General features: G+C 43.4%; 2 protein-coding genes across 2 annotated transcripts; both read left to right on the top strand.

The window, feature by feature from the left end:
- The first annotated feature begins 121 nt into the window (after window positions 1-121).
- On the top strand, window positions 122-15,696 carry LOC6537246 (protein fem-1 homolog CG6966). The gene is made up of 5 exons (XM_002097768.4): window positions 122-927; window positions 12,606-12,966; window positions 13,246-13,846; window positions 13,908-14,694; window positions 14,758-15,696. The coding sequence occupies exons 1-5, from the start codon at window positions 868-870 to the stop codon at window positions 14,941-14,943; spliced, it is 1,995 nt and encodes a 664-aa protein (XP_002097804.1). The 5' UTR covers window positions 122-867; the 3' UTR covers window positions 14,944-15,696.
- Window positions 15,697-15,847: 151 nt separating this feature from the next.
- Window positions 15,848-17,438, top strand: LOC6537247 (low choriolytic enzyme). Its single transcript, XM_002097769.3, has one exon. The coding sequence runs from the start codon at window positions 16,626-16,628 to the stop codon at window positions 17,379-17,381; it is 756 nt and encodes a 251-aa protein (XP_002097805.1). The 5' UTR covers window positions 15,848-16,625; the 3' UTR covers window positions 17,382-17,438.
- Window positions 17,439-17,518: the final 80 nt, after the last annotated feature.

Here is a 17,518-nt window from a genome sequence, read left to right on the forward strand (position 1 = left end):
ACTCAAAATAAAAATACCACCAAAGGGGCAAGTGTGACCGCTTCTGCGCTACGTAAGCCAATTGGCTAACGCGAAAGAAAACGGAAAAAATTGACGAGCCACAGCTGAAAAAAGGCATTTTATTTTCCATTCGCGGGCGGGACGGTTCAAAACAGCGCGACTCCTCGCGAGCGATTTCAGAGCAACACAATCGATCTGCTTTCCTGGCTGTCGGACGAGCTTTCGAAAAACTCGGGAAGGGATTTGGATTTGTGCTGAATATTATGTGGAATCGCAACGAATCGGAAAAGTGCGCCGTTTGATGCTCTAGTAACCGTTTTTAGAGAGCTACAATTGAAAATCGCCAGCGAATCGGAGTAGGGAAATGAGATTTTCGTCTTCCTGAGACCGAAAGAGAAAAAAGAAAAAGAAAAGGAGACACGACAGACGAAAGGCGAAAGACGAATGCAAAGTGCGCAAAAAGATATATGTATGTTTAGTATGTTTGTGTGCAATTCGATTGCCAGGAAGACACGGAAGCAATAAAAAGCACGGGCAAAAACGCAAAACGCAATCGCAATCGTTACACATATATATATATTCGCTCGGTTGGAAAGTTCTTTTGTGCAGAAAATCGACCACACATCAAAATAAATTGCTAGGGAAAAAAGGCAGCAGCAACAGCAACAGCAACAGCATCCTCAAGAATCTCACCGCTCTCTTTCACTCGCTCGCTCTTGCCCTCTCTTTCTCTTGACGAAGGCGAAGAAAGAAGCAAAGCAAAAGCAACACAAAATTACATCTTTCGCCGCCAAACAATAAGGAAAATCTATAATTTTCAACGTGCTGGTTGCTGTGGCATTTATGCCAAATAACTGAATCACAAAAATGGATTACAAATTCATTGTTTTCAACGCAGCGAGGGACAACAATTTGGCGCAATTAAAGGTGAGTTTTGAACAAATCGTCTGCAGCGCAACCTGGGAATTGGGAATTGGGATTTGGCAATTTCTCCATCCAATTGGCCATTTCTTCGGCACAGCTGGGCCATCCAATTGGAAAGTTGCGAAGTTCTTATTGTGATTGTTGTTAGAAATCTCAGCTGCTCGGTTAACTCGGCAGCTTATTTAGCCTTGTGACTAATCAATAAAATTCTCTCGCTCGCACACACACACACGCACACACTATCGCGGCACACGCACACACACAGCGCTCTCCGCTAAGCCGTACACGCGCATGTGTTCCAGCGGTTTTGTTGGGCGCCCATTCGAATCTGGCTAGAAAGTAGCCAAGCTATGAAAAAGTCTAGTAAAGCGTTGTGGATTCGCATAGCTTACTTTTATCTGGGAAGCTTGTGCTCTTAAGAACTATTGCATTTGAGGAACAGAAAGATGAAAGATTGATTTGGTCAGATTTCATTGACAATCTTAAGTGGATGGTATTCTAAAAGAACATAAAATGGCATTCAAACTCAAGTGTATTAAAAATAGGTTATATTCAATAGGTAATTTTTTTGAATTCGATTTTTATTGCATTATTTTATTGTATATTATTTCAACAGTTTAGAGTGCAAAAGATACCTATTTCTTAAATTATTTCTTGTATAGCATCACAATGACACTTAGTTAGTTAGCTAGTATCTAGCCAGATGCTCCGCCCTGGCGCAAGACAATAACAAATACATATGTTGGTGGGCGTATTGGATCCGAAACTTTTGCTAGCGATGCAAGACTTACGAACACACGCTTTGCATAACCAAAGTTCTTGGGCTCCAGCTTGGGGCTGTGCCTTTCCTAACCTGGCCTGCCATCCAATCCGTCCGGAGGGGCAGCTTGACATTGGCACACACCGTGGAGAGGCGGCCAAGGGGCGGAGGAGCGGTGGCGGGGGCGTTGCAGAAGCCAATGCAATGGAAACCCGTGCACTTAGCAACGCCACTGCAACTGCCGCAGTCGCAGCCACAGAGACTGGCTGCAATTGGCGCTGTTGCATTGGAGCCCCCACTTTTGCATTGTTTTGCACTGCGGCTCGTGGGTGTTTATTATTTAGTACGGCCGAGCAGTTTGATTCTAAGCTTAGCGCAGCCATATTTTGCATCTATGTACTGAATGTATGTATATATATGTACATGTGTATGTAGTTGGGCCTGGCAGCTTGGGAAATTAGATGCGCATACGCAAATACGTGACATGGAAATTGGTTCGGGCGAGGAAAATGCAAATCAGCTGGAATAACTACTCACTTTGGCGAAAGATTTTCCCTAACATTGTAATGAGCTGCATTTCGAGTCGCAGCAATTAGGCCACTTCTTGTTAACACGACAATTGAATTGGTTAGTCGAAGGTCGCATAAATTAACTGGCAGCACTTGCAATATATAAAAAGATTTTGCAATTTATTTGAGTGGTGTTTCCTGTCCTTGTTGGCTCTGCTGAATAATAGTGCAATTTAACTTGCATACAGCAAGAATTAGATGCCCAAATTATGTACATCTAACAATCTAACAGAGCCTTCTTATCAGGCAATTGTTTGCAAGAAAAAACATCTGGAAAGGTCAAAGTTTGGGCGGCAATAAAAATATAATAAACTCTGTGAAGCGCATGTAGAGTATGTTTTTGTTAATTATAGAATTAATCTACAGAACCTTTGCTTGGTTTTTCAATCTCTTTGCTTTTCCATTTTCCCCGCGCTTGATTCATTTCCTTTCGCCGCCTTATCTTATCGGCTCAGACACTCGTCGTTTGTTTGTTATTACATATTTGTGTTGTTTTTGTGCTGATGAGTGCTCCAAATGCGTAGCAAGTATTTTTAACCATTTTATGTGAGTGAGTGTTGTTGTTGTCTTTGGGCCACGTTGCTACTGCCACTTCTGCTACTGCCACTTCTGCTGTTGTTGCTGTAGCTGCTGATGATGATGAACACGTTAATAACGACGGCGAATTTTAACAGCTGAAATCACGTCGTCAGCGGCGGCGTTTTACTTCCGCGATTGTCACCTGCCGAAGCGGTTCGCCCCGTCTCTTTCACCGCCCATATGCCCCTCTCTCTCTCTCTCGCTCATGATGGTTCTGCGCCCCCAGCAACGCCCACCAACGAACGCACTTTGCTTATTGAAATCATTATTATGCTGATCGCCGGTGGAACAAAGAGCCATACGACTGGCTTTGTTTTTTTCGGCTTCCTGCTGCTTTCCAGCTGCTGTGTTGACAAATATCCTTGAAAGCGTTCAATCACTCCGATTCAGAAGGCTCGGCCCTCTACACTGGGCGAAACCAGGAGTAAAATTACATTTTATAATGAAGCACTTGAAGTAAGAGCAAAGTAATAAATCCATCAAATCCCTATTAGCTTTTAGTTGTAGAACTATGTTTTAAACACAATGCTATATGTACATATGGCATTCCTATCTTTATGGAAGTGTGACTTCTATGAGCTTTACTTTTTGCGCATACCCAAAGCTTAGCGCACCCTTATTTGCTCAGTGCATCGCTGGTTCGCGATCTGGATATTCCTGTTCGCTTTCGGTTATTGTTGTTCCCATCAAACTTCCTGACCGACGGGGCTCGACCCTGGAAATATGTCATTCAGGGGTGTGAGTTTTTGGTTTCGTTTTCGGACTCTGGCCGAATTGAGGAATTGGAAATTGAGGACGAGTGTGTGCGCTGTCCCCTGTAAATGGAATAAATAAATACGGTGCGATATAAATACATAATGCATACATACATATACATACATACATACATACATACATACGGCGAAGAGTGTGCCCCAAAATAGCTTTTTCTGTATGGGCTGCTGCACTCAATGCTCCAAATGCGAATGGGGGAGACGCTATGAGCCTATGGAGCTGTGGAGCTGTGGATCTGTGAAGCTGTGGAGCTGTTGGGGCTGTGGGGCTGTGAGGCTGTCGAGGCAAAGGCAACCTGCTTGGCGGTACGACGTGCAACATGTTCTAGCCTTCGCCCCGTGGAACTGGTTTTTCTTGCTCGCCGTTGTTTATGTTTGTTCCAAAAATAAGAAGGCACCCCCCTCGCCGCCCCAACAACTCCCCTGCTTACGGCAAAAATACAACAACAAATATAACAACATAAAAAAAAACACCTCAGCGAAGAGTTGGACGCCGTACACGAAGTTGAAGTGCCACTTAAAGTTGAGTACACACAACAAAATATTTCTTGGTTCTGCTTCTCTTCTCTTCTCGGTTTCCACTTCACCTTCCTCCTCTTTGACTCTGTTTCTCGGCTTTTCCCCACTTCGTTGGGTCTTCCCCCTCCCCCTCCCCCCTACATGTACGTGTTATGGGGCCAGATCGAATGATTGATGAGGTTGAAGGCGGTTGATGGATAGGGAAACTAGAACAGCTCCGTAGATCTACAGATAGATAACTCTGCGAAACTGCTTGGAAACTGTAGCATTAACCGTTGTTGAAGAGTTAAAAACCATATCCAAATATCTATCGTAAGAAGATTCAACAGTATATTCAAAACACTGGCCTCCCCTGCGAAACTGTAGTTATGAGTGCTACAAAGTAACTAGAACCCTACGTTTTATATAAGCTTTTTGGACACGTGCCAGTTCTACTGCTCTATAAATTACATAAACATGTCTAAATGAATTGAAGGTATCGGTATCAGTAACAGTCCGGTTTAAAAGCATTCAAATGAGTTTATAGCACAGCAAGAGTGTGCCTTTCAATGAGCTCGCAAACTCTAACCTTTGGGCCAGTTGTTAATCGAGAACGGATCTAAGGTTCAATGACTAATTCCTACCGAAACTGGTTTGAATTAAATGAATTACTGCTCTGCGTAGAAACGCTAGGGTTCAGTGATCTTGAATCGTTTGCTGGCTCTTAAGCTAATGAATTTCATCTCATATCATAGAACATACATTAGAAGATTCATGTTTAAAGAATCTTAGTTGCCTGTTTTCAAAAAACAATAACTAATTTGAAAAACTGAATGCTCTTGTCTTTTTATTTCTCGAGCACACTACGCATTCATTTCGTCTCAAATTGGTCATTATTGATTAACCTTGTAACGATAAGCAATTAACGAATGCTGATTAATTATTCTCACTTATGTCTCATTAAATTTGTAGTAGTTGTTGCTGCGTGATGTTTTTAATTACATGCAAACACAGCTCGACAAGTCAGTCCATTCGAAATCAAGAAAACGTTTTCTCGCAGAAACACTTCAATCAGGCAGCGTTTTCTGAGCGTTTTCAAAACATTTGCCAAGGCACAACATTTAAGATAATTCGATGTACACTTTGTTATTGGTTTTCCTCTGTTCGCTTTTCGTTTTTTTTATACTCTGGCTCTATGCAAAAACCAAAAAAAAAACAAAAAACCAAAAAAAGCGAATTTTGAGTTGGTCAACAGCTGTTTCTTTTGCTCGTTTTGGGGTTGAGGTTGATTCTTGTGCTGTGCAATTTGAGTTGCTCGTTTGAGGTTTGTTGGTGTAACCTCAAAATGCGAAAATGCTGTCTGCTTTTTGTTTTTAGTTTTTAGTTTAAGTTTGGTTCGATTTGGAGTTGGAGCTTTGGAGCTGAGCTTGGGGGACCTGCTTCTTTTTCAATTTCAGTCTTCTACTCGCCTGCCGCTCAACTGCTTCTTGATTATTAGCTCTCAATGGTGTGTGTAAGGTCAGAGCCAACCTTGCTGGTTTGCTTTGACTCCGATTCTCTGTGAATGTGGATATGGCTGTGGATGTGGCTGTGGATGTGGATGTGGACGTAGATGTGCTCTTTGTCATCCGCTGGCTTTGTGGCCATTGGTCTCTGGTCTGTGCTAGTACGAGAATATGTACAAATACGTAGTACATAAGGTGCACTTTAAAAAATGGCTGTTGCCTGTTGTATGCATACAAAGAAATTTCTGCAGAGAAGAAACTTTTCCCAATGTTGTACTTTTATAATCCCAATTCTTGTCTGAAGTGGGTTATTTCTATACATCATGATACTATTTTTGAAACTCTCGTTGCATTATTAAACACGTTTATGGGAACTAAAGTTTACGAGCATTACCGATAAAGGAACTGTATGTATTTATTTGGAATGCTACAAGGCGACGCTTAATAGCAGCCAATACACATACATATGTTTGCCTATGTCTGCAATATATGTTTATATACTAAACCATCTGAACAACAAATAAACAAGGAAGGGCAATTAGCAGCAACAAAGATAACAACACAATTGAAGCCGAAGAGCCGAATAAGTACATAGTAGATACTCGTACAAAACCCCAGTTTGAACTCGGTGCGTGTTCTGTTTGTGTGTTCTGCTTGATGATAGCGTTCATTGGCTTTATCGTGGAGCGTTGTGTTCTCGTTGCTCTTGAATTCAATTCCAGGCCTTTTGTTTTGGTTTTTGGTCTCTGCACTGCGAGAAACGCCAACAGAATGCCTTCGCAGATGGTTTGGCAATCAAGAAACTGTGTGTTTGCACCCGTTTTGACCATATTCGAACAGTAAGAATGGTTTTGCAACTTTTTGGCGAGCTTTTGGCCGTTATGCAATCGCCAAGTAGAGTGAGACTTGGCCTGGCATTAGGAAGTGCTAAAACAAGTTGCCAAATACTCGAGTAGAACTTCTTAATTAAGCTACACATTTGGCTGGCCTGGAATGATTTCTTATACGTACGTACAACTGACTTCGAACAGCTGTTGCATCATAGCGGTTCGTTTTGTTCAATTAATAAGTAAATACGAGCACTACTTTATGGCTAATGTATTCATAACAGAAGCCTGGCAATTGCTCGGGTAAATAAGCTACTAAACTTGATCTGCTAGAACAGTGAAACAGTAAAAACCAAATTCAGAGCAGTGTTCCACTCGAAGGCATTCGGTTATATTCATTCAGTTATAAGACACTGCCACATTGAGAGTCGTAAAAATGCGCTGACCTCTTTTGGCCAAACAAATATTTAGCAGCGCAAGGCGACGAAACAGAGAGTAAATGCAAATAATCATTCGAAAAGCAATGTTATTTTCTTGAAGGTGACATCCGGATTTGAGGTTTAACAACCCGCGTAATTGACCATGACTGTGAATTGAACAGCCTAGAAACGTAGCCCATTATTATGCGTACTATTATTTCGCTCAGTGCACTTTTATCGCCCATCTCAACTACCAACGACGCCAACAAACCTCCACAATGAGATCGAAAGACAAAGGGGAGGTGGGCGGCGTTGTTTTCAGATCTATCAGTTAGTCCCATGATTTATTCAAGCAAATTAAAAAAGTAATAATAAATGCGCCACCACCCTGTAGAGTTATTAATACCTATTTTTTTAAGCCCCAAGCTAATGGAAATGTGAGCAATAAAATTATTAGTTGAGCAGTTGGGTATTTACTTCAAATTGTACCTCGAATATGCACATGTTATTCCGTTTTATACGGTGTTTATATGCTTTATGGTGCCTATAAATCAGTAGGGGGTATCGACATCTCGACCCCCATCAAAGTAATTTCACTTGTACTTGCTATTTGCTATTTGCTATTTTATTTACTACACTTTGTTTTCTGCGATCCAAGCTGTCAAGTTCATCGCACGATTAACTAAAGCAGCAAAATGGAGGAAAGTGCGATTCCGTGTGGGCTTCAATACAAGAGCGCTTATGAAATGTAATCATAAAACTGAGAGCGCCAGCAGAAAAGTGTTTATAAGTGCCTACATGTGTGCTTATCTTTCGAATTCAATCGCATCTGCTATCTGCTATCTGTGTCCCTGTGTTTCTGTTTGCCAAGCGAAAGAGGAGCTCCCCCGTGAATCCTATCTCCATCCTCAAGCGGAAGCCAAACAAAAGTAATGCCATCGATATGGGAGCGTGTGTCCACTGATAAAGACTCTGGCCCTAAAGTTTCCACGCCTCATTAAATGCATTTGTAGTTTTCCACTTGCTCCTAAACACACTGCTCCAATCACCATTCAAACGACCTTGACCCTGACACTGCCAGCCCAGCTCTGCTCCGCGCTGCTCCAATGTGAACCCTTTCATTGAGCCACTTTTGCTGCCCCACCCCTCCTCACCTCTCACCTCGCAGATGCTCCGTTAAAAGCACCGTTGACCTCAAGTCCTATGCTAATGAGCTGAAGCTGCGGCTGCGCAGTCTGATATCAGCACTGAGAGAAATCACAAGCTACTTAAGGCTGCTAACAAAAAAAAGGTAGTTTTTGAAGTGCTTTGTAAGCATTATCATTATAAGCTACTACTGCAAAAGAAAAGTTTAATAGTTGGTTACTTTTAATTACTTAAATTAAACAGGAATGTGTTTATTATTTCTCCTGCTTTGTTTAAGTTCCTTTTTTTTCGACTGTGCTTCTGTTTGTGCAGCTTTATCGGCTACTGGTCATTTTGGCTCACTTTGCATTTATGGCTCAAAAAACTCTGGCTTTTGTCACCCTTGAGCCGACTGCGCAGTCGCGGCTAAGCTAACGAATAAGCCAAACAATTTGAGTCAGACGCCGCTTCACTGATTTGAATGCCGGTCCCCAGAGCTCCAAAGCCCCAAAGCCCCAAATACCAAACACTGATCACCGATCACCGAATACTGAGCGCCGAATTTCAAAGCAGTTTTCAGTTGAATGGTCGATCGGTTGAACGGCATCCCAAATTGAATTATATTGGAGTGTGATATGTGATGACCAAGTCTGAAGTCGGCTGAACTTGAGGCTCGGGCTGTCGGCTGTCTACTTGCATATAGCGTCGACATTGAACTCGTTCAATGTCAAAATTATAATAAATTATGCGTGTGCGGCTCCAAGGGGGCGGAAGGGGGGATTTTATGGGGATATGGAGATATATGGCGAACGGTCAAAGCTGAAAATTGATCGCAAAGCGAAACGACAACCAACCAACAACTAACAATTCACATAAGCCAGCTGAAAACTACAAACTACAAACTACACACTGGCTTGGCAACAACAATGGAAAGTTGTTTGTTGTTCATTGTTTGTTACACGGAAACGAACAATTTGTTGCTGTTTTCGCTGGTTGTTCGTGCTGTTGGCTTAATTTAATAGCGGTGTTTAGGCCGTTTTTCGCTTGACATTTGCGCATAGCGGTAAACGGGGGCTCAAGGTGTTTCCACTCTCGTTTTGAGTCCGAGAACAAACATGTGAAATGCTCGAAAAACAGCAGATTGCCTTGGGAAATCGCCGTTGAGCATTTCCCCAATTTGCCATACAAGCGCAGGAACCAGACGGCAAATTAAAAAGATAATTATTTCCATAATTTGTGGAAGTGAAATTTCTCGTGTTTGACTTTGTTTTTGTTTTTCCTTTCTGGCGCGAGGTAAATTATATGCATATTAAAACATAAATTAACTCGACCCGCTGCATTCGGACTTTTAGCGTATTTGCTTCTTGGCAATTCATTCATCTTCTCTGCGGGGGAACTTTTCGGTTTTCGGGAATTTCCTTTGACTCTCGGCAAAAGCACGCAATTAAGCGGAAAAACAAACAAGAATCTCTTAATATCTTATTTTGTGGTTTTAAACTATGGCAGACACTCTGTAAATCAGTTAAAATGGGAAAATACACTACACGCATGTGTCAAATTCGTCAAGTGGCTTCTGGGTTAGGGCTAAAGTCAATATTAGTATTAGGTGATTGCTTGACTGCGTATTGGATAGTCTCGGATTAATATACTTATGTATGTCAACAGAGACCGGGGATTTAATGGTTCTTTATTGCAAGGCAAATTGTGTGCTGTTGAATTAGACATTTTATCGGTCGATAAATATTCATGACAGCCGCCTCTTGCTGTTGATTGTTGCAAATTCTGAACCCAGAAGTGCATATTCAAATTTGGAAAAGGCTGTTGAACAATGTTTACATGTGTACTTTTTTCCTCTGTCGACAATCCGCCTGGGAATATGGGCATTCCCACTGTCACTAGTTATTCTATCACTTAGCATAATTACATAAACGCAATAAGGCATTTAGCAAGTGAAGAGTTTCCCATAATTTAGATCAATTTCTTGATTGGCTTTCCTTCTATTTTTTTTTTTTAAGGCCATGTCGGCGGGGTCGCTTCTATTATAGCATAATGTGGAGCGACCTGAGCTCGTTTGATTGATTTTCCGTACCTCCTAACCCGCCACCTGACCACCTGCCACGCCTCTTGCCCCCTGCAAACCGCCCACCTGCCACGATTCACGTGTCGTTGGCTTTTTGTGCCACACAGCCTGCCCCTTTTACCATTGTCAGATCGACTTTTCATTTCGTTTAAAGCTTTTTCGGCTTCCGACCTGACCAACAAGGTTGAATAATGGCCCAAAGGAAGATATAGACAGCGAAAGTGTAGAGGAAAAATCGGTGATACAACAGCATGAGTAATTCGACTGACACTCGGCTGAATAAAGTCATTTTCAAGGTGCCATCCCGTGTGAACCATGATTACTGCGTTCTTCGGAGTTTAAAAATCACTTTTCGACAAGTTCATCACAACTGAAAACCTACAAAGAACTTCGTGTTTTTCAGTTTTCAAATGTTCAAATGTATCTTTCTAACATGTGTATCTTTCTAATCAAGAGTGAGAACAACTGACTTGTTTTCTGAGCTAGCTGAAGTAATAACTTATATAGATTAAATCAAACAACTTGATGTTGCTGTGCGAATGATGAAAGACCACCGTGTTCTTCCGATATTACCCCACTTTGGGATCCCATATCACTCAGAGACACAATGCTGATTCACGGCTGTCAAAGTCGCAATCATAATTGATCAAAAGCCGGAAGGGAAGCAAACAGCTGCTGTGGATGATGATGATCAACTTTTGCCGCGGGTGCGAAAGCGAAAAGTTCAGTAGCCAATAAAATGAAATTTAAATGGAATCGACGATGACGCTGTAACATAAATATAATTCAGCTTTTGCTTTCGCACCGAATTAAATGCAAAATTAATGCGTAATTTGTATTCGCATTGTTCAATTTGCAGGCGCACTTGCACTTGTTGTGCCGCCAATGCTGTCCAATAATCTTTGTTTTGAAAATACATACGTTTTCCGCCTAATAGTCGTGCCAAAAATGTTTCTTAATTCGTATTTTCTCTGCTTTCATAGCTTTCTCTGGTTCTGGTTTTGGTTCTTTTTCTTATATTTGTTTAAATTTTTTTTCTATTTTGCTTGTCACGCGCACGAGGCGTTGATTGCCGGGCGGGGTGAAGGGGTTTTTGGGGGTTCTGGGGGGCCAAAACAAAGAATTCCGCTGTCTGGTGACGATACCAATAATATAGGCACTAGTTCTCTTTGCAAAAAGTAGGAAGCGATTTCCTTCTGACCCAAATTGTTTGGGAAATTGAGAGAAATATTTGGTAAGAGTATGCAAATGCAGAGAAATCAATCGAACAGGCAATATTACTTAGAATTATTATATATTTATAAATAAAGGGACTAGCCAAATTAGAGCCTCACAGCTGCCTCATGCAAATGCGTTTTAAAATAAATACGTGATGTTATTTCTATTCTGTTTTCGGATCTCTGACAACGTCGAACTTTCTAGGTTGGACTGTAGCTAAAGAGCCGTGCGGCATTCACAAGGTCTTTCGATGTTCCCCCTTCAAATCCCTCCCCATTTTCTTTTTCGCCAGCATCTCTTAACTTGGCTTTGTGCTTATATAGTTTCTGGTTCTGAGCAGACTGATGATGTGTTTTTTTTTTTGGCGTATTTAGGTGACACCGACGTATGAAGGAAAACTAAAATTGAGTTTGATAGGTGGAAAATACTTTTGTCTCGACGGATTGATGAATTGCAGCCAAGGCTCTCACTAAATGCGTTTTACTTCCTTAAAGAGAAGGGTTACAAACTTTATAAATGTAATATTATTTCTGTTTTTACCCGGTTTTTGCTTGGTAGGATTGTGGAATTGTTTTGAATAGATATTAAACGAATTAATTGATTTCTTTGTGCTTTAATATATTCTACCTAGCCAATCTGGCGACCACCCCACCGCCTCCCACCCACCGCTACCTCCCCCCCGCCCCTGCCCCTCAGCCAACGTATTTTGCACGCGCTGGCAAACAACATAATTAGCATACTATAAAGCAAAAACGAAACACGTTTGACATAAATGAATTTCAATTTCAAATTGGCATGGGACGCAATGCGGCCGCTACACAATACAAGTCATCAGCAGCCGTGAGGTTTACATTTTATCTTATTCCCCAGCCGATTTCTGGCTATATCTCTCCGATTTGCCCACCCATTTTTGTGCTATCCAATGCTCAGGTGGTCTACGTTTTTTCACGCTCTCAGCGATTCGCTTTGTTCTGTTCGTCATCAATTTGTTTGAAAGCAGCTATAATTACTATCGCCTTTATTGATTAAATGCGAATATTATCTAATTGGAATTTTTGCGTGATTTCGTAACAATCAGAGGGAAAACAATTTAAAAGCTAATCTAAGAACTGCATTGATATGGCAGACATTGCTTATTATTACAACATTAATAGTGACGTTTACTATGTGGAATGTTATCCAAGCTTATGTGCAATGCATTATAATAACTGCTGACAAGTTCGCAGTAAAAACCACTTCGCTTCTTTATTTGGATATGACTAATATGGAATAAGAACCAAAATCTTCAAACATCTTACTAAATATGCTCCGCTTTGCTATCTTTTTAGGCCACCCTTTACAACAAAAGCTCCGGCGAAGTGGGCAGCCTGATCTCGGCGAAAGTGAACGGAGCCACCCCGCTGGTCATCTCCTGCCGCAATGGACACTACGACATTGTAGAATACCTCTTGACAAAGTGTCGGGCCAACGTGGAGCAGGTGGGATCGGTCAGTTTCGACGGGGAGCCCATCGAGGATGCCCCACCGCTGTGGTGCGCAGCGGCTGCCGGCCACCTGGGCATCGTGAAGATGCTCGTCCGCCGGGGGGCGAATGTGAACAGTACGACCAGGACGAATTCCACACCGCTGAGAGCCGCCTGCTTCGATGGACATTACGAGATCGTCAAATACCTGGTGCACCATGGAGCAGGTAACTATTTTGTTTGAATAGTAAAGGAGTGTTTGGAAATTCACTTTAATACGATTTCCCTAACACTTGTTTACTGAGAAAGGGACACCCATCTTCCAGTTATTACTTGTGCCATTTAAATATTACTATTTATTATAATATACCACACAAATCTAGTTTTTGTACATTCCAAAGAATGTATAACTATTTAAATACAAAGGTCTCCTAAAAATAATAACTGGAACTGGTTCGCTTAGTTTTGACATTTGATATGTGCTAATTGTTTGCTTAATTCCGTAGACTTTGAGGTGGCGAACCGTCACGGCCACACCTGCTTGATGATCGCCTGCTACAAGGGTCACTTCCGCATCGCCCAGTATCTGCTCTCCCTGAACGCCGACGTGAACCGCTGCAGTGTGAAGGGCAACACGGCGCTGCACGACTGCGCCGAGTCGGGCTCGTTGCAGATCCTCCAGCTGCTGCTCAAGCACGGCGCCACCATGGACGTGGACTACTACGGAATGACTCCGCTGCTGGCGGCCAGTGTCACCGGTCACATGCCCATCGTCGAGCACCTGATCACTCTGCCCTGTGTGAGCAGGGAGTCGAGGATTCACGCGCTGGAACTGCTCGGCGCCACGTACGTGGACCGGAAGCGTGACATGGCAGCGGCACTAAACCTGTGGCGTCGAGCGCTCGAGGAGCGTGCCGTGGAGCCACCGCTGGAGAAGAAGGTGCAGGAACCGGTGCCGGCCTATGAGATGGTTCGCGAGGTGACCAGCGTGGAGGAGCTGGAGGAGATGGTTTTGGATCCTGATGAGATGCGAATGCAGGCTCTGGTCATCAGGCAGCGCATTCTCGGACCCACTCACCCGGACACCAGCTACTACATTCGATTTAGGTGAGTTAAACAGCATTGTATTTCCCCATTGCATAATCTAATCAACTTTATATCGTTTCAGGGGCGCTCACTACGCGGACGCTGGACGCTTCGATCGCTGCATCGAACTGTGGTCCTATGCGCTCACCATGCAGCAGAAGATTCTTCAGCCACTCAGCCCGATGACGCAGTCCTCGCTGCTGTCCTTCGCCGAGCTGTTCAGCTTTATGCTGGTGGAGGCGGGTCGCCTGCTGCCCAGAGGTCGAGTGGTGCCGCCGATTGAAGCGGACGGCATGCTGACGATCTTCTATAAGGCAGTCAAAGAGGTGGAACGCGGTCAGGCCTTCACGCTGGAACAGCAGAAGGACCAGCAGCAACCGCAGAAGCAGCTGCCAGCAGCTGACAAATCGCCATCCTGTTCGGCTTCCTCATCCGCATCTTCCTCCTCCTCAACGACGCTGCTATCGGCGCATCAGCACGATTGTAATCACGATCCCAATGCCCTGAGTCGCACCATGATAAGTGCCATTCACATAGGCTGTCTGCTGAGCTCTCTGCTGGACACAGACGCTCTGAACCCAGAAATGCGTCGCCAGGTGATGGGAGCGCTGTACCGTCTGAATCGCTTGAAGGTGCGCGTAAGGTTCGATCGCACCGCCTTGCACTACGCCTGCTATCGGGAGGGCACGCTGGCCGGCCGCTATCCCTCATGCCAGTTCCCCTCGGTGACGCTGGCGAAAGCCTTGCTGGAGGTGGGTGCAGATCCGAATGCCATCGACGAAGCGGGCAACACGCCACTCCATTTGGCTACCATGCAGCCCTATGTGGAGCCCCTGTCGCACATCCTGCTCGAGGGCGGAGCGCATTTGGTGAGTATGGTATCGAGAGCAGTTCCGTTCAGCTTACTAATGTGATTCTCCTCTCCTAAAAAGGACACCAAAAACTATGCTGGCGAGACGTTTGAGAGTCTGCTGGCCCCCACGCCCATGCATAAGATCATCGACCCAATGAAGTACACAACGCTGACGTGTTTGGCCGCAAGGACGATCAAGAAGCATGACATTCGCTACGAGGGAAGCGTACCAGCCACTCTGTACGAGTTCATCGAGCTGCACTAGAGACGAGGATCGGGACGAGGACTGGACGCAAGTCAAGCACTCAATTCACTCAATCACTCAATTGATCACTAGATGGAGCTATCGATCAACAGCCTGCCCGCCCGCCATCCATTAAATAATATCTACTACTACTATGACTACCGTCTATTTACTGTATAATTAAAGATGGAGAGAGAGTTTGAAACTATGCTGAATGATGAAAAGCGTGAAAAATGGACGAGATCGTTACTAACGACTGGAAACTGATTTGTGATGTTAGCAAGCGAAGTGCCTGAATCGATGGATCAGGACGAAAACTACAACTGACAACGATAACAAAACAGAAGCCAACAAAAGATAAACAGGCAGACAACCGAAGCAACGCGAAGAAAAGTTCTAGAAGAGATGATTTGCGGTCTTTGAATTTTGCTTGCGAAATGTGTTGAAACTTTCTTTTTAATTATGTGTTCTTGCTACTACATTTTGTATGACTTATCATTAATAGAATATTGTATGTACTTGTACTATATTACCAAAAGCCTGGGCGTGATTGGTCAGCTTAACTTTAATTATCTGGCACAAAGCCGACTCCTCAACGCTGCAGCAATCGCGCCCAAGCCACGGAAAATCCAAAAACCAGAATACCTAAAAAAAACACAAAAAACAAAAAAAAATTACCGACCACCACACACAACTCACGACTTAGTGATGCGTTTGTTTATAAACGAGAAAACGAAGTTTTGGAAATATACAAAGTGTAATTAACAACAATAATCAACTATTGGTTTATACCTGGAATTATACTTCACATACTAACTCCCAAGCAACATAGCCCCGACTTCCAGAACCCAAATGCAAAACCTATATGTATGATATCAACGTATGCAAATGTGTAATATCAGCTCATTCTAATCACAGGAATATTTTGTTTTATGCACTTGCATACACTCAGCTTATCGCAGGAGTTTCAGTTGCAGCGCATCGAATTGCCTGGCAAAATACACTGGTGTCTAGAAAAATCAATTGCAAAAGGTGAAAATATGTTGGGATATATGAAAGTTTTGTATAATTGAAGTCATTAAATCACTGCATCCAAATGCAGTTTCAAATTATTGGTTATTAGGTAATCAAACTTCGCCACTTTAGCTCTAGGACAGCTGAGTATACACATTTGAAAGGGTAGTCAAAAGTGGCAGTGGGTGGCTATTAACTTGGCCAAGGAATCAACAGCAACGTACGTGTTTCTAGCCACCAATGTGTTCTGAAATGCAGTTCGATGTGCATTCATTAGGCGTATGCAAACGTATAATTATTGTATCTATGCTAAGCACTGCAAATGCGCAATTTGCAACGCAAGTCGAGTTTGGCTTCATGAAAAAAGGAGGTTGGTTATGGAGCTTTAATCTGCTATTGCGTTTGGTGACTACACTGTGCAAGAAAATGTTCAAAACTTTTTTTAATTGGATTTAATTTCGATCGAAATGTAAAGATTAAATCATTTCAGAAGGTAAAAGTTAAAATTATGTTTCACTGTGTGTTAGATTTTTGCTAGGGAACATTGTTTGCTTGTACTTGAGTTATCCGTGTGTATGTAAAGCCTTATTTTGAAGAATATTTTCGAGACAGAAATAAAACTGATAACTATTTTAATTAAACGACTATAAAAGCGGGTTAGCATTTGAAGTTTGGTCACAGCTAAAGAAATGTTCCTTCAAACAGTTCGGTATCTGCTGTTGGCGGCGATTCTTGGACCCATCCTGGTGGCGTCCGAGGGAATCGAGTCCTACGAGAACTACTACAACGAGATCCATGTGGATGACGAGCAGGCGGAGGCCAAGACCCGCAATGCGTTGACTTCTCCGCTCCAACGCTGGCCTGGCAACAAGATATTCTACCGCATATCCACGGACTACAGTGACCAGGAGGTGGCCAATGTGCGGACAGCAATGGCGAGTTTTGGCGAACAAACCTGCGTGCAGTTCGAGGAGATCGAAGGATCTGCTCCCGCTGGCAAGCGATATGTGTCCTTCAAGAAGTCGCCCAACATGTGCGGCACTCGGGTGGGCTATCAACCCCTGTCCTTTGGACCGCACGAAGTTGTCCTCAACGAGAGATGCCTCACCATGCCGGCTGTGATTCAACACGAGACCCTTCACCTGCTGGGCCTTTTCCACGAGCAGAGTCGTCCCGATCGCGATGAGTACGTGCAAATCGACTACGACAATATCCCGCGGAAGTACTGGTCGCAGTTCATGGCCATGGATCAGACGACCACCTTCAATGTCCCATACGACTACGAGAGCGTTATGCACTATTCGAAGAACGCCTTCGCCAAGGATCCCGCAAAGCCAACCATTCGAGCCCTCATCGGTGGCAAGGCGGTGGAAAGGGAAATGGGTCAGGTGCGGGGACCTTCTGAAGGGGATTGGACCAAAATTCGATTGATGTACAAGTGCTAGAGTGGAGGCAGACTTCTGCGAGGAGTGGGATTGGTTATTAAACAACATGCGTTCTGAGTTGGATGTGTTTAAATGGGCTTGGAGAGCTTCATGTTAATCTGGAAACTATTAGATCGATCTTGTGTGGCTTTTAATTT

The sequence above is a fragment of the Drosophila yakuba genome, chromosome 3R, assembly GCF_016746365.2.
Source record: "Drosophila yakuba strain Tai18E2 chromosome 3R, Prin_Dyak_Tai18E2_2.1, whole genome shotgun sequence".
Lineage (NCBI taxonomy): Eukaryota > Metazoa > Arthropoda > Insecta > Diptera > Drosophilidae > Drosophila > Drosophila yakuba.

What these genes read in the sequence shown, in the direction of transcription:
- LOC6537247 (XM_002097769.3), top strand. Translation starts at nt 16,626, where the DNA reads ATGTTCCTTCAAACAGTTCGGTATCTGCTGTTGGCGGCGATTCTTGGA.
- LOC6537246 (XM_002097768.4), top strand. Translation starts at nt 868, where the DNA reads ATGGATTACAAATTCATTGTTTTCAACGCAGCGAGGGACAACAATTTG. An exon ending in CCTGGTGCACCATGGAGCAG is followed by an intron (nt 12,967 to 13,245) that starts GTAACTATTTTG and finishes TTAATTCCGTAG; the next exon opens with ACTTTGAGGTGGCGAACCGT. An exon ending in TCGAGGGCGGAGCGCATTTG is followed by an intron (nt 14,695 to 14,757) that starts GTGAGTATGGTA and finishes TCTCCTAAAAAG; the next exon opens with GACACCAAAAACTATGCTGG.